The sequence below is a fragment of the Cryptotermes secundus genome, unplaced genomic scaffold, assembly GCF_002891405.2.
Source record: "Cryptotermes secundus unplaced genomic scaffold, Csec_1.0 scaffold328, whole genome shotgun sequence".
Lineage (NCBI taxonomy): Eukaryota > Metazoa > Arthropoda > Insecta > Blattodea > Kalotermitidae > Cryptotermes > Cryptotermes secundus.
Genome location: NW_019744110.1, coordinates 1,015,062 through 1,031,586, shown reverse-complemented (window position 1 = coordinate 1,031,586; position 16,525 = coordinate 1,015,062). Strand labels below are relative to the sequence as shown.

At 43.6% G+C, this 16,525-nt stretch overlaps 1 protein-coding gene across 3 annotated transcripts in view; it reads right to left on the bottom strand.

Annotated features, from left to right (window-relative positions):
* Nucleotides 1-16,525, bottom strand: part of LOC111874436 (KH domain-containing, RNA-binding, signal transduction-associated protein 2) — a 255,170-nt gene that overhangs the window by 49,687 nt on the left and 188,958 nt on the right. For all 3 annotated transcript variants that reach the window (XR_002844564.2, XM_023869947.2, XM_023869946.2), the window contains exon 3: nt 2,374-2,490. Coding sequence is in view for 2 of the 3 variants with exons in the window: in XM_023869947.2 (XP_023725715.1) it covers nt 2,374-2,490 (117 nt within the window). In the remaining variant the exon portion in view is untranslated. The remainder of the gene's footprint in view (nt 1-2,373; nt 2,491-16,525) is intronic.

The following is a 16,525-nucleotide window of genomic DNA, read 5'->3' as shown; positions in this document are numbered from 1 at the left end:
TGGTCCACAATCACCCTCACCTATCATCTGGGGCTGGCACAATAGTCCAGAAGTGGCCGCAGTACAAGGGACTTAGTCCCACCCCACTAGCGATAAAAAAAACACTCCCTTTCAAGAGACCTCAAATAAGAAATGAAATGGTATTGGGCCCGGAGATCTCGGCGGCCAAGATACAGCACCAGCCCGACCAATCCATTTATTCCCGCAACGCCGATTGAAATAAAGACGTAACTTACTGGCAGAAGTGTAAAGGCGCCCATGCGTGCTGAAAGAACATCTTGAGCTTTGTCTCCAGGGACATGTCCTCCATTAAAAGCGGCAAATCGTTCGTAAAGAAGTCCCAATAAGTAACAGCAGTTACACGGTGTTTCACAACGCAAGGTCCAACCAACAGATCTCTATCAGATCATACCAAACATTGATTGGGAGCAGATGTTAGGAGCTGCTATCAGCGTTCCCGTGAGGATTATCGGTTGACCACATGTGAGAACATCGCGCACCGTTAATGCCATCCCGTCTGAATTGTGCTTCATCATTGAACAGTACCCGAAGAAGGATCATGCAACGTACATACATCCCCTGACAACATTGTACACAAAGACAGTAATCATAAGGCTGAACAGTTGCAAATAATAACAATACAATGGATCACCATACTGGCGGTGAGGACTCACCACGTTGATTACACACCCTTCGAACACTGTCCCTGTGTTATGTTGTATATACTAGGTCGAATATGCGCTCTTCCACAGCAACGGGGCCGCCATGCTGCATTTTCCTGATGACGTGGAACAACTGTTCTGTTTACCACAATCTCTGATATCGCTTAGCAGCTGGCGGTTCGGAAATACTCTCTGATATTCGTCAAATGTTGCCCCGATATTATCGTTACGGAATCCATAACCGCAATGACTATCAGCGTATTTTGCAAAGACACGCATGAAGACATTAGGAGTATTAGCTCGTCGCAACGCCAGGTCACATTCGACTCATAACGAATCAAAATGGTGAGGCAGATGAATTGGAAAGGATGTGGCAGGAAACGGTCTATGCGTAACTGAGGTACTAACTCGGCATTTACCTAGAGAGACTGACGAAAACCACAAGAAACTTCAGTTAGTATAGCCGGTGCCCCGGTCGAGATCCGAACAGAGTACCTCCGAATATAAATTTGGAGCCTAACCCCTATATAAACCTGTTAGGTAAAAAAAAAAAATGTACATGCATTTATACAAACACATATCACTTAATTAGGGCACGTGGTAACGTAGTTGGCTGAGGCACTATGCTAAAAGCCGGAAGGTCGCGGGTTCGAGTCCCGATGACGTGAATTATTTCAATTTGCCTAATCCTTCCAGTCGCACTATGGCCCTCGGGTCGACTCAGCATCTAACAGAAATAAGTACCACGAAACTTCTGCGGGAGGAAGGGGGGGGGGGTAAAGGGCGGACGGCGCGTAAGGCTGACAACCTTACCGCCATCTGTGAATCGAATGTCTAGAGAAAATGTAGGCGCCTCGACGTCTTACAACATTACAATAAAATACATATGATTTCAACGTAGTGTAAACTCAATCAAAAACTTCTTTTGCTCTTCAACTGCGATCTTTTGCTGAAACAAGAATGAGGTAAGGAGGTAAGTCAGTAAGTTAGTTACATATGGATATAGAACTTAAACAAATAAGAGTACTGATTTGAAAAATGCTTTTATTTGTCAACATAATCACCCTGTACATTGAGGCACTTGTCCCATCGTTTCACAAGCCCTAGAAAACCAGCAGGATAAAATACTTTGGGCTGCTGTCGGAACCAGGCGGTGACTTCCCTTTCTACAGCTTCTTCGTCGGGAAAATGTTCAGCCGAAAGATGATGTTTAAGAGGGCCGAACAAATGGAAGTCTCATGACAGGTTAGGTTTTCACAAAGTCTGTGCACGATGGATGACGCGCATGCTGACCCCACAACACAAAATGCAAAGAATGGGTCTGGCATTACATCATCTCGATCGCTACCACGATGAAGGACACGATATGCTAGCCCGAACTGTCACAGGTGACGACGCTTGCTCCAAGCGACTTCCATTTGTTCGGCCTTCTTAAACGTCATATTTCGGTTGAACATTTTCCCGACGAAGAAGCTGCAGAAAGAGAAGTCACCTCCTGGTTCCGACAGCAGCCCAAAGAATTTTATGCTGCTGGTTTTCAGGGGCTTGTGAAACGATGGGACAAGTGCCTCAATGTACAGGGAGATTATGTTGAGAAATAAAAGCATTTTTCAAATCAGTACTCTTATTTTTTTAAGTTCTATATCCATTTGTAACTTACTTATTGACTTACCCTCGTATATTGAAAGATACAGTGCACACACATCCGTACCTTCTGTTTGTCCTTCATAGAACCACGGCCAAGCACTGCCATTTTGGTCATAGTGTCCTCCTGGAGCCGCTTCATGGAATTGCCTTTTGGTCCCAACAGTTTTCCAACGAAGTTGAACTGAAAGAAAAGAGAAACATATGAGTCCTCAGAGTGCAATATAATTACACCATCTCATCCGAACGGCTCGAACGGATGATTTGGGAAGTTCTCACATTCCGTACGAGACTGAATAAGAGGAAAACTAATTCTTTGAAATAGGTTAACATCACACGCATCATGCCAACAAAATAAACCCGCCATCATAGTTCTCAAGACATGCATTATTACTTTCTAGCGTGCCCATGATTACTGACTTCCTATATGTATTTATGACGCAGGCTACATTCAGGAAAAGCCTGGAACTATGCCTACGGAGTTCAGAATAGTTTCCTATGTAAACACGTAACGATTTAAGCACACAACACTATAATTCTATTCATAGCTTCTGAGCATGAACCTTGATCTCTCACCCTATGCAAAGAACACAGAACCAGAGGAAACTCTAGCCCATAAAAGAAGATAAAGTAATAAGGGGCCCTGGAGGAAGCTGAATAAGCAGTTTCAGGATATGTAGCTCATAACAAGCATCTGTTATCGAAATGTGGAGGAAGAGTTGGGATGGTATGCGGCAGGCCTAGGCAAAAGAGACGTGCATACAAAATTGAGTCGTAAACCTTGAAGAGAAGATGCCACTTGGGCGACTAAGGCGCAGAGGAACGGATAATTCAAACAGAACTAAGGGCGAGGAATGGCCGCGCCACAGCTCAAGCGGTTAGTCGCTGCCTTCCCACCGCGGCGGCCCGAGTTCGATCCCGGGTCTGGTCAAGTGCGATTTGTGGTGGACAAAGTGGCGCTGGGGCAGGTTTTCTCCGAGTACTTCGGTTTCCCCTGCCAATCTTCATTCCACCAATTGTTCCATAAACACCCTCACCTATCATCTGGGGCTGGTACAATACGCCAGAAGTGGCCGCAGGACCAAGTGGACTCAGTCCCACCCCACCACGGGAAAAAAAACACACAAAAAAAAAACGGCGCGGGGACGCGGACTACATGGAACTGCCTTGGAATAGGGTACATCCAAAACATTTCTTGGAAATAATGTATAAAAACATAGAAACGCATTTAACTTCCAATTTCAGGTTTCATGATCGTTTATCAAACAGTCCGATTTTTGCAGTTGGCGTATTAATGTTGGTTAGCATAAAATACAAAGTTTCCGGAACTTGTCGCCTGTGATTAGCTCATGTCCATTCCACATTCTGAACTCACAACGCTCATTATTATAATTCATACAGGGATACATACAGAATTCAACACAACCAGCGCATGACAGAATTTTACTAACAGGAATGTAGGTTATCTGTTTTCGTGGATATAACAGGCTACATGTTCATATGAGTAATTGAGGAAATGATCTCATTACGGTATAAATCAGGCCTGCATCGCGAATATGAGGGCGAAATGGAAATGTTCCTTGTACATTGTTCCAGTGTGCAACTTCCCACTGGTATACCAGTGCACCGCAACATAATGTCATTGTGGCAGATTAACAGATACGCTGGTATACTAGCCGACCACAACACTATATCATCCACGAATGGAAACAGTATTCGAGCCTGAGGAACTTATCATCCTCGTTAAGTTCGAAGGCCTTCCAACATTATGTCTACTGCCCGCATCAGTTTTCCTGAGCCATGCACTTCCACACCTCTGCTACGGAAAGGAATTCGGTACAACACGCCATGGCAGGAATACATATAGCAGAAAATACTGACCTTCATGTCCGTATTCTCCTTCCATTCTCTCTACAGAATACTACACATTACTGACTTTTGCCCCCCCCCAAGGTAGTACAACAGAGCGGCGCACGCGCACCACTCCACTCAAAACCCTTCGCCAACCCAAGAAAACTGACGCGAAGAGTACTAGCAGACATCCGGCGAATGGTGAACGATGCTCGTAATATACGAAAAACAGCTTCTACTGGCCGCGTTCCACTGTTTCTCTGAGAAATTAAAGCGGCTGGAACGTGAGGCTGACCGTTCATCTATACTACCGAGATTCTTGCCCATGTAAGGTAGGCCGCACACTGGCATTCGTCAAGACATGTAACAGTCAAGACACGATGTCTGCGTCATGATGCAAAGAAAGGAGCACAGTTGAAACCAATGATATTATGAAAACCGCCGCACACCGGTCTGAGTCATGATGCTTGTCTTGACGGAGTGCGGCCGCCCTAAGACATACGTATTTACGAGTATTCCGTGGTGCTTAGGCGCCTATACACGTACAACTTTACTTTTTACCTTATCTGCGTCACCTACCAGTCCGCCCATCACAATCATCACCAGTCGACTGCTGGTAAACAAAAACTGGTTCGTCAACTAAGCCATTTGCTTCAGTAACTTCATGGCGCTGCAGAAGAACCTCCAGATACTTACAGTTGAAAAGCGCGTTAGAGTTCAGGGGATGAGAGGCGGGGCTTTGCTCCTCGTCTTGATTAAGCGAATCAGAAGGCGGCCACACACTGTCGCACGATTTCGCTTTTAATTAAAACCTCAAACTATTCAATTTCTTTGCTCACAAACGAGGGTAATTTAGTTAAGGCTCCCCGCCGCCCTTCTATCGCACTCCAACGCACACAAGAAATTGCCATTTGCTTGCATTATGCGAGAACTTATTGATTTATAATTTCCAACGGAGAGGATTCAACGTCCATTAAATTTTCTCCTCGCACAATATTTTGTTTAACTATAAAAGAAATGGCGAAGAATGGGGAAACTAAAAAAGCGCTCTGCCAGTGGCCATCTTCTAGAGTACAATAGCTGTACTCTACGAGTATGTTTTGGAAAGCGAGATCTTTGGAAGGAAGAGTACAGTTTCACTTCAAACATAATTGTCAGATAAGCAAGCCTACTCTAAACCAATTCGCATTTCAATGCGCATATATAAGGAGCAATCAAACAGCGGATTTTCAAAAAATTCTATATTATTGTCACGTATCCTGGAAAAGCGACAAGAAATTAATGGGTTCCGGATTAGATGAAACTGTTTGCTGGATAAGTCGTTTACAATTACAAGTATAATCACTCTGAAATAACGTGTTTCAGACGACGCAACCTGGCTAGTCTGTCGTCTTCTGGTTCTCAGCTGAGCTGGTTTCTTCTGCTCTCAGCTCTGCTCCGTTCGCCTCTCTTCTCTTGTTCTGTTGTGATATATTCTCAATTCTCCTCTGTTGTCCTCAATTCTGACCTCTCTTGGTCTGTTATAACCACAGTCGGACGGCCAAGAAGACACCTTGTTCAAGGATCCCGTTTCACGCGTTCTATGCACCGGTAGCTAAACGTATTCGTTACCACGGAAACTGCACTAGTCCTGGCTTTCATTTCCGTGGAAACGTCTGTTTGTCGCGTGAATCTGTTTCACTGTTACTCCGACAACTAGAGGGAACCGTGGATACCGAGCCGTTGCCTAACAATGGACGCCCGCTCTGACTCAGATAATCTGGCTTTTAGGCGGTACGCCATATTATGAATTTTAGTACATTATGATCGATATTTACAGGCCTACCTCTATGTCAATGTCTACCCTAAGTAGCTAATGATCGTATATTCTGCATGTTTTGAGCAGATTTACCTTACACCCCTTTGCTATGGAAAACAGAAGGATTATTAATCAGAATGGTGTCTGCATGCCTCCTATAGACTTCTGAACAAGCTGACAGGTTTTCTAGAAACCTGGCATGAACGTTACACCATTGGAGACCATCCAAACGTCGTGTTTTCTAATGTCCTAAACCAGAAATAACATTGCGGAGATGAGAAATTGTGAGGTATGAGCGACACTAATGACATTTACTCCAGGGTCCTCAAATTATGAATCGCAACAGATCTTTGGAGAATTAACCTCTGCCACTTTAATATTGTGCGATGTAAATAAATAATAATACGGCTGTCCGAAAATTTGAGGAGGACCGCCTCTGTGGTCTAGTGGTCAGAGTTTCTGGCTACAGATCCAGAGGTCCGGGTTCTTTCCCGGCGCTACCAGATTTTCTGAGAAGTAGTGGGTCCCGAGCGGGGTCCACTGAGCCTCGTGAGGCTAACTGAGGAGCTATTTCAAGGAAATGGCGACTCAGTCGAGAAAACAGAGATTAACGGCCGTGGGGGTTAGTTGCGCTGACCACGCGACACCCTCTACCCGCTAAAGTTGGCAGTAACTTCGTCGACAAGTGGCGATCGCTCGGTCACTATAGTTCGCTTGCGGACTACAGGCCACGGAGATTTTTGTTTTTGTTAGATCATAAACATATCAGATTTGTGTGTTAAGTCTTTGTGAATGCAAACACGGCAACGGCGAGGACTTTGAAGTTATGCCCAACAAATGTAGCATAAAAATGTTTATTAATATCGTAAGTCCATTATTATTATTATTATCGGGGCACGCGGTAACGTAGTTGGTTGAGGGACCATGCTACAAGTCGGAAGGTCACGTGTTCGATTTTCGATGAGTGAGTTTACTGTATTTTTCAATTCCAGCCGCGAAATGACCCTGAGGTCGACTCAGCATCTAACTGAAATGAGTACCAGGGATCTTAACTGGGGGTAAAGAGCGACCGATGTGTAAGGCTGACAACCTCACCGCCATCTGTGAGCCAACTGTCTAGAAAATGTGGGAGCCGCGACGTCTCGCAACCTTATGGGCTTCCACGGCCTGTTACAGGGCTACATTTACCTGTGTACCTCATAATTTTTATTATTATTATTATTATTACTATTATAACAACAACCTCCACACATATGACATGGACATACAGAACGATCAGACAGGCGCTACATGTGCAGCATGACTGGTACAGAAGAGGGAGTAGAACGGTATAATCCAATTTGGAGATGGCCTACACACATTTTCCCAGTTCGGTCTTTGCGAACATCTCGTTAGTATTGCTTATTGCAGATACGGTACGGCTAATCACCACAGACATCACACTGCAGTCAACGAGTGTTTCTTTTTTACATCGTAACATGTTTTAAATTAAAGTCACACGCTTAATGAGATTTATATTTTTATTTGTGTGCCAATGCTTGTACGATATTTTGTTTCAGAAAATGAAAACGTTCTGTTTGAACGTTGTATATACCAGTGATTATAACTAACCGATGCCTATTGGTGTACCTCATCCATATCAATTTTAATAAGTTTAGAGGTTGAACCTGAAGACAGATGGACGAAACATTCATTTCGTGTAGGAAATGCAAAGAACGCACACTAAAGCCTTTAACGATTCACGAATATTATTATTATTATTATTATTTCACTGCAATTGGGTGTTCACCCGGTGGCAGTAGAACTTACACAGACACAGAAAAGGAAAGTCTATAACATAAGGGAACAATAAAAAACAAAATCATAAACAATACAGTAAACAAGGTACACAGTGCAAACCCAAACATATAAAGTTATAATAGGGCATGTGCTATCTTGCTGAAACACCAAGAAAAAGCAAAAGGCCTAGTTGGTTCTGAAAGCCCTAGTCGCATAGAAATACAGAAGGAAACGAATAATTTAAAACTAAAACTTAACTCTTGAAACACATTAGATGAACATAACTTACGCACATCTGTCAAAATACTGCTTCTCTCGTCTCCTAGTATTTATTTATTCAACTTATTTATTTATTTTTTTGCTGTAGCGAGAAGACAACGATAAATATAAGAGAATTTATTACAAGACTTACGAAGCCCGAACGATGTCTTTCTTTCTGAATCCAAGTAGCAACTTTTTGCCCGCTTAAAAGTCGTCCCATTAACATGGAGAGAAGTCAGTCACTCTTTTCCTCTGTAGACGGAAGCTCTTATGCTTTCGCCCCACCCCCCTTTAGCCCGCCATTTCCCTAATAACGCTTTTAATTGCGCGGCGAGAAGGGAGTTAAAATACCATCAGTTATCCTATTTCTCCTCTCGCACGGTCTTGTTAACAGCTGACAGGCTGCAGTGGAATCCATCATAAGGTTGCACCACTGACAGAAGATATTCCAATAGACATAAGATTCTTAAAAACTTACAGCATCAAAAGGAATAAACGATGATTTATTTTAGTTTGGTGTAGATTACATAAAATTACATACGAGTAGATTACGAACGCAGTTACAGAAACATATTAGGCCTAGGTACAGAATAAAAGCAATGTAACAACGATGTTGCAAGATGCAAGAAAAGGGTCGAAACATGTAGCGTTACCACCGACAACCAATAAAAACAAATGTTGATACAGTAGTGTCTATTTGTCTCTTTCAAAATTACTGTTGTGTAGATTGTCCCACTATACACGTATACGTAATTTCCCCCTCCACCAGAACGAATGTAACTCCACTAGTTTAAAAAATTAAACTGGTGCCTATGTTATGAAACGAATAACATGCGACTGCGCAAGAAGGGAAAGAAGGAAGATCGGCTTCAGACGTTTTTGTCTCGATGTGATTTTAACTTTCCATAAAAAAAAACTCCGTGGCCTGCAGTCTGCAAGCGAACTATACCGACCGAGCGACCGCCGTTTGTCGGCGAAGTTAGTGTCAACTTTAGGCAGCGTCATAGCTCAAGCGGTTAGTCGCTGGCTTCCCACCGCAGCGGCCCGGGTTCGATCCCGGGTCTGGTCAAGTGGAATTTGTGGTGGATAAAGTGACGCTGGAGCGGATTTTCTCTGAGTACTTCGGTTTCTCCTGCCATTCTTCATTCCACCAAATTCTCCATCATCACAACCACCCGGGGCAGGTACAATAAATCAATCAGTGGCCGCCGTGCCAAGTGGACCCAGCTGGACTACACCGCCCCCCCCCCCACTAAGCGAATTAAAAAATGTAGTGCAAAATTTAGAGAACAGAGAATGTCACGTGGTCAGCGCGACGGATCCCCAAGACCGCAGCAGCTATTTCCTTGAAATAGCTCCTCAATTATCTTCACGAGGGTGATTGGACCCCGTTCCAGACCCACTACTTCTCAGATAATGTAATAGCGCCGGGAATCGAACCTGGGACCTCTGGATCTGTAGTCAGGAACTGGCCACTAGATCACAGAGGCGGTCTTTTAACTTTCCATAACAGAAATTAAGTCTAATGTGGGTATGCACAAATATGTAATATGCAAGTGGCGAGTTTATATATCCTGACGCGCTTAAGGGAACGCTATTCATTTCTTTTTCTTTTAGACAGCGAACTCACGTGTTTCTCTGCATATGCCATGAAGCAGGAACACAGGCATGTCCGACACATAATCCATAAATTAACCACGTGCCAACCAATCCACTCGTTTAGTGCAGTGCTTTGGAGTCAATTGTTTACATGCTACGAGAGAGCAAATTGCTAATTGTGTGCACGGGTTTGGCATCGCCACATGCTTTCTGGCAGCTTGTTGCAGGCTGTCAGTTACAAGCGCGCAGAAGACAATAGCATGATAGCTATATCTATCTTTTTCTCTAAGGAAGTTCTTGCAGTGTACAGACCGAAGATGGGTGTCTGTCGCCTGTTCTCGCCGAACACAAAAATATGTGGAACAATCGTCATGCTTCTTCGAAGGAACACGGCACTCACGTAACTACCCCCCCCTCTCCACTGATTATTCAGCTTTGCGTCCTGCCTTGGGTCTTCCAGTCCCCCAGTGCCCTCCCGATTTCTAATTAAATCGTGTCGTTGAAAGTCTCACCCTTAAAACCGGTTCATATAAATTTTTCTTTTGTTAGGTCCCTTTCCTTATTCCGAAAAAAAAAATACCTATGCGATCACCTTATGTCTGTGTATCCCCCCTCATCAACTCTTGAATGGCTGAAGCAATCTTTATGAAATTTGAACCCAATCTCAACGGTCTAATTCATAAATCTCTCTCATCAGTCTGTCTATATGTGTAGCCTTTACCGTTTCTTGGTAATGGTTTAGTAAAAACGTTACCGCGGCAACAAATACACATGAAACAATAGAACTGCTGGAGGCGTCGTTTATTATGCGGTCCGTTTTATATCAAAAGGAGAGTCTGTGGCTCTGTGTATCCACCTTCCGTTGCTAGGCAACGACTCGGTAGACATGTTCCCGTGTTGTGTATGTATGTATATAACGCCATCTGAGGCCATCTCAACGGTGTACCTCAATAAATCACTCTCATCAGTAATACCAGCCTCCCAAATTGAATTGATTCATTTATTTCTACTCGTGTCAACATTAAAATTACAGTGAAAAGAAAGTAGACGATTATTTTTCCCAGAACTTATTTCTTTTACATCTTAATATCAAATACTTCTTTTGCTTAACCTATTTTTTTTTAATTCACTTAGTGCGGGGGGGCAGAGTCCAACTAGGTCCACTAGGCAAGGCGGCCGCTGATTGGCCTATTCTAGCCTGCCTCGGGTGATTATGATGATGGAGAATTTGGTGGAATTAAGATTGGCAGAGGAAACCGAAGTACTAGGAGAAAACCCGCCCTAGCGCCACTTTGTCCACCACAAATCCCACTTGACCAGACCCGGGATCGAACCCGGGCAATCGCGGTGGGAAGCCAGCGCCTAACCGCTTGAGCTATGGCGCGGCTTGCTTAACCTATGTTCCATATTTTACTATAATTATTTTCGAATTTTTTCCAGAGGCTTCCATATTACTTTCAGGAGGTGATCGGGGATTCCTCACAATTACTCAATCTTCTTCATTCGGCATTTTAAAAAGAAAGTACAGTAGAACTTGGTTATAACGTCATCAAAGGGACCTAAAAATAATGTTGTTATAAACGAATGTCGTTGTAACCGAAATGGGCACTTCCACAGTAGCCTTATGTTAGTCACGTAAAAATCTACCAAAAACCGAGTTAAAATGTTGCATTTTTTTTGTGAAATACGTAGTTAAGTACAGACTGGAATTGTCCAAATGTGTAATATCAAAGACATATTACAGCGCTTTTCACTGACAATACACACCGCACTAATACTGTATATTAAAGGTAGGCCTACTCACCAAATTACAGTAGATTACATCAATTGTTGTGCCTTACTGTACCTAGATACGAGTACAGTAATCAGTTATCTTCATCTGTTTCCTGTTACTTGCCCAATACACACTTTCTAAATTACGTTCAATGTCCATATCAGAGAAATTCAGGAATGAAAATGACGTTACATACGAGGTTGATGCATTTGTGCATGTCGTACTAAGCAAGGTATAAAAACAGTTGCTTTATGAGGAATTAGTTCGTACCATTGAATATTTGACGCAATAGACAAGGTGTCGCAGAAACCGATGTTGCTATAACCAAGTTTTACTGTATATTACATCCGTTGCCCATATTTTGGAACTCTGTATGTTGTTCAGCAGGTTAAGGAAGCTTAGTAGCTTATTTGCAGCCTTAAATGAACCTACAGGTAAATAACGGAGACAAGAAGTTTTAGGTATAAAGGGAGAAAAGTCCTAAATAAAAACGGGAAAACTTTGCAAACTGTGCTACGTTTAATGAGCAAATATTACAAATTACTTTGTGGTCATATGGCTATTCGCAGTACATGTGGTCAGCAAGAAGCTGACACTACAAGTAAGCGCTACAAGAGAATACGAGAGCAGAGATGTACACTCTGGCCACTTCTTAGTAACGTCGAATTTGAAGAGCTCAGCAAAAAGGACACAGAAAAAGAAGAAAACTACCCCAGAAGTTAAAATCAGCTACGAAGTAGTTCTACTGCAAAAAGGAAACAGAAAATTACACTCTTCTAGATTAAAAAATAAACCTGATCAACAGGCACGGTCATAGAGACGTAAAAATGAAATGGCAGAGCATGAAAAAACTTTCACAGAAAGTCACAAATGGGGGAAAAAATACGAGCACAGATACAGGCTGACTCATAATTCAAGAAACCTGGCAGGTATCGTTTAATGATCCGTGACAAGGTGATAGAACATGATCACGCGAGCAACAGCTAGCACCTGAGGTTACCCGCATGACAAGAACTCTTGATGATATACCAATCGCACCGGCGCCAGCAGTGTTTTGCTTTACAAGCGCAGCGCGGTTTTTTTCCCAGGCGCAGAGTGTGTTCGAAACTGAACATTATTTTAGCATCCCGGTCACATGCACACGTTGAAGGACCGTTTCACGAGGCATTCCAATTCTCCTGTCCCCAAACAAGGCCAGAGTTGCAAGACTTTGACAGTTTTCCTACGGGTGGAAGTGTCAATGATAAAAAATGTAGCGGGAAACCTTCAGTGTTAACAAACGAAAGGCGAAAGATGCTTGACCGATTGATACAATGGCTTAACAAATGGGTGAAGAAACTTGGCTCACGGGTGCGTATGCCTTATTCAGACTCACAGCAGGCTACAACAGATTACATCTACCACTCCAAATAGCATTCCTGTACTGCGGAAACGTGAGGAACCGCGCAGTTCTGAGGTTATTGCCCGAGGTTTCGTATGATTCATGGGGCAATATGGAGAGGACATGCCGTATAATGTCTTCCTTCAAAGTTTCATCTTACGGCTAAGTGAACAAAAATAAAACAAACTCCGTGGTTTTAGTCCTCAAACGAACTAAACCGACCGAGCGACCGCCGCTTGTCGGCAAAGTTAGTGCCAACTTTAGCGGATAGAGGGTGTCGCGTGGTCAGCGCGACGAATCCCCACGGCCGTTAATTTCGGTTTTCTAGACCGGGCCGCTATAGCTCCTCAATTATCCTCACGAGGCTGAATGGACCCCGTTCCAGACCTACTACTTCTCAGAAAATCTGGTAGCGCCGGGAGTCGAACCCGGGACCTCTGGATCTGTAGCCAGGAACTCTGACCACTAGACCAATGTCTTTAAATTAAAAATGAACTGATAAAGTATGATGGAAACTGAAATATAACGCCGGTATCGGCCAGACCGGGCAATCACAGCACTGACCATTTCCGAGACGACACGTGTAACTAACAGCATATCGGGTATTTAGGTAAGTAATGAAAACCACTGAGGCACCTTAAAAGGGCAGAAACACGAGAATGAACGCAAGGGAAGGAGGCGTTCAATGTTCGCGGAGTGTCGGTATTCCCCGGGCAATGCGTGGACATGAGTCCACCAGCCCCGCTTCGACATCTGGAATGTTTTGAATACCCTGGATGCAGTACACATTCCGGGGCTACAAAAATGTGCAGCCATGTATGGTGCGCGGAGAGCCTTGTTATGGGTACATACTTCGCAATCTGAACTTGTCACATGGATCTGCATGTGGACTGGTCGCCATCTCCTCATATCTGCTGTCTCTTTTCAAACCTGAACTTGACATGAAGAGTACTATCTCCTGGATATAATGCCGTGTAGTCCGTTGTTAGTCAAGCGACGTTTCGGAGGAATATATCGCCTCAGGGTGAAAGAACAAGCCCAGCAAGATACCAGCGTGAAAGCAAGTGGTAAGATATACCTCCACTCCCTATAAGCCTTCATGGCGTGATGCTTAATTAATTAAGCAAAAGGACAACTTTACTTTTAATAACATTCACTTTTGCGGAGAGTAGAACGACGCAGAAGCAGGAATTTCATCTAGATCTGTTACAAAAACTGGTAATATATTAGAATGAGGTTGAGATTAACAGACTCTCGGCAGATTACAGTAACGGTCTGCGTAACTCCTTTAAAATCTGTCAAGTTGGATTTAATTTATAGACTAGACTAGACACTGCCGGGGGGGGGTCTAAAGCAGGAACTGTCTTCCCCCGCTCAAACGCTGGGATCGTGGGTTCGAATCCCACTTGAAGCATGGATAATGTTGTATTTTAGCGTCCTGTTGCGCTGATTTTCGTCCATGATATGTATGCAGTGTCCGTCTTTTAGTGTACTCAATTTCACTTGTTATTTCACAACATGTTTCGGCACTATAGCGCCATCATCAGGTGTTCCATTTACGTTAATCTATTTCATTGCTTGCCATTATGTCATTGTAAAATTTAAAACACCCGCAACCAAACAGGGAACACACAACACGAGACACGATATACACTGAGAGTAAGAGGAACGACTCCCATAGTGGTGGAACTATGCGCGGTGTTAGAATTGGGACAGATAAGATAAATAATCTTAACAAGTTTTTAGTATATAAATATTTATTATAATTGACGAACATTTTTAAATACTTTCAAATTTTACAATGACATAATGGCAAGCAATGAAATAGATTAACGTAAATGGAGCACCTGATGATCGCACTACAGTGCCGAAACATGTTGTGAATAACAAGTGAAATTGAGTGCACTAAAAGACGGACACTGCATACATATCATGGATGAAGCATGGATGTTTGTGAGCGTTCATTCTGTGTTTGTGCTGTCCTGTATGTAGGTACCGGCCTTGGGACGGGCTGATCCCCCCTCCATGAAGCCCTTATCGACTGTGATAAAATATCAAGAAAGCGAAAAAGTGGGCACGGTTCAACAAAGGGCTGTAGAGCCATGGATGGATAAATAGACTAGACGCTGGTTTCCCGTTCGGCTTATTCTTCTATCCTGGAGATATGTTCCTCCGAAATGCCGGTTGACTTCCAACGGACTACAAGGCGTTATATCTCAAAGACAGAACTCTTCATAACCACCGCCGTGAGAACTAAAGATCCTATACAGCACTATATCCCAGGAGGTAGAACTCTTCATAACCACCACCGTGAGAACCTCAGATCCTACACAGCGCTATATCCCAGGAGGTAGAACTCTTCATAACCACCACCGTGAGAACCTCAGATCCTACACAGCGCTATATCCCAGAAGGTAGAACTCTTCATAACCACCACCGTGAGAACCTCAGATCCTACACAGCGCTATATCCCAGAAGGTAGAACTCTTCATAACCACCACCGTGAGAACCTCAGATCCTACACAGCGCTATATCCCAGAAGGTAGAACTCTTCATAACCACCACCGTGAGAACCTCAGATCCTACACAGCGCTATATCCCAGAAGGTAGAACTCTTCATAACCACCACCGTGAGAACCTCAGATCCTACACAGCGCTATATCCCAGAAGGTAGAACTCTTCATAACCACCACCGTGAGAACCTCAGATCCTACACAGCGCTATATCCCAGAAGGTAGAACTCTTCATAACCACCACCGTGAGAACCTCAGATCCTACACAGCGCTATATCCCAGAAGGTAGAACTCTTCATAACCACCACCGTGAGAACCTCAGATCCTACACAGCGCTATATCCCAGAAGGTAGAACTCTTCATAACCACCACCGTGAGAACCTCAGATCCTACACAGCGCTATATCCCAGAAGGTAGAACTCTTCATAACCACCACCGTGCGAACCTCAGATCCTACACAGCGCTATATCCAAGAAGGTAGAACTCTTCATAACCACCGCCGTGAGAACCTTTGATGCTACACAGCGCTATATCCCAGAAGGTAGAACTCTTCATAATCACCACCGTGAGAACCTCAGATCGGACACTCACATGTCATTCCGTATTTCGGTGCTTCATCAAAGGACAAGCGGGCGTTACAACAGTATGTCTACTATCTGACCCAACGCGACGGACTCTAAAGAAACACTACACAGATCATTATTATAATCTGCCGAGAATCTATTATCAATGCCCTCTTCCAATAAAATAGTCCCGTTTTCGTAACAGATCTAGACGAAATTCTTACTTTTGCATCCTTCTACTCTCTCAGAAAATGAATGTGGTTAAGCTGCCCTTGTGCCTAATTAATTAAGTGCCACGTCATGAAGAAGTATGGGGGTGTGGAATCATAGCTCCATCCTTCTTGACTTCGACGCTAGATGGAGATGAGTCATTTTACCAGCGGGGAAACCTTTGGTACTCACTGGACAGGAGGATGGGTGGGCCCCAGAGAATGTAGTTTATCTTCCCTAAAAATGTTGCAAGAATAACAAAGAACGGGGAAATCTGTGACCTCTTTACGCTCTTCCAACATCATCAAAGTCGATTTCCTAACTGAAAGCATCTCCTTATACAGTCCTCAGACTAAGTCGAGAAAGTATAACATTTTCGCTGCATCCGAAACAACTAGTCGAATCAATACACAATCACCACAGAGGTCAAACCAAAACCGAAACTGAATGTACGCCTCTAAGAGAAATGTCAGTTACACACAGGGGCCAT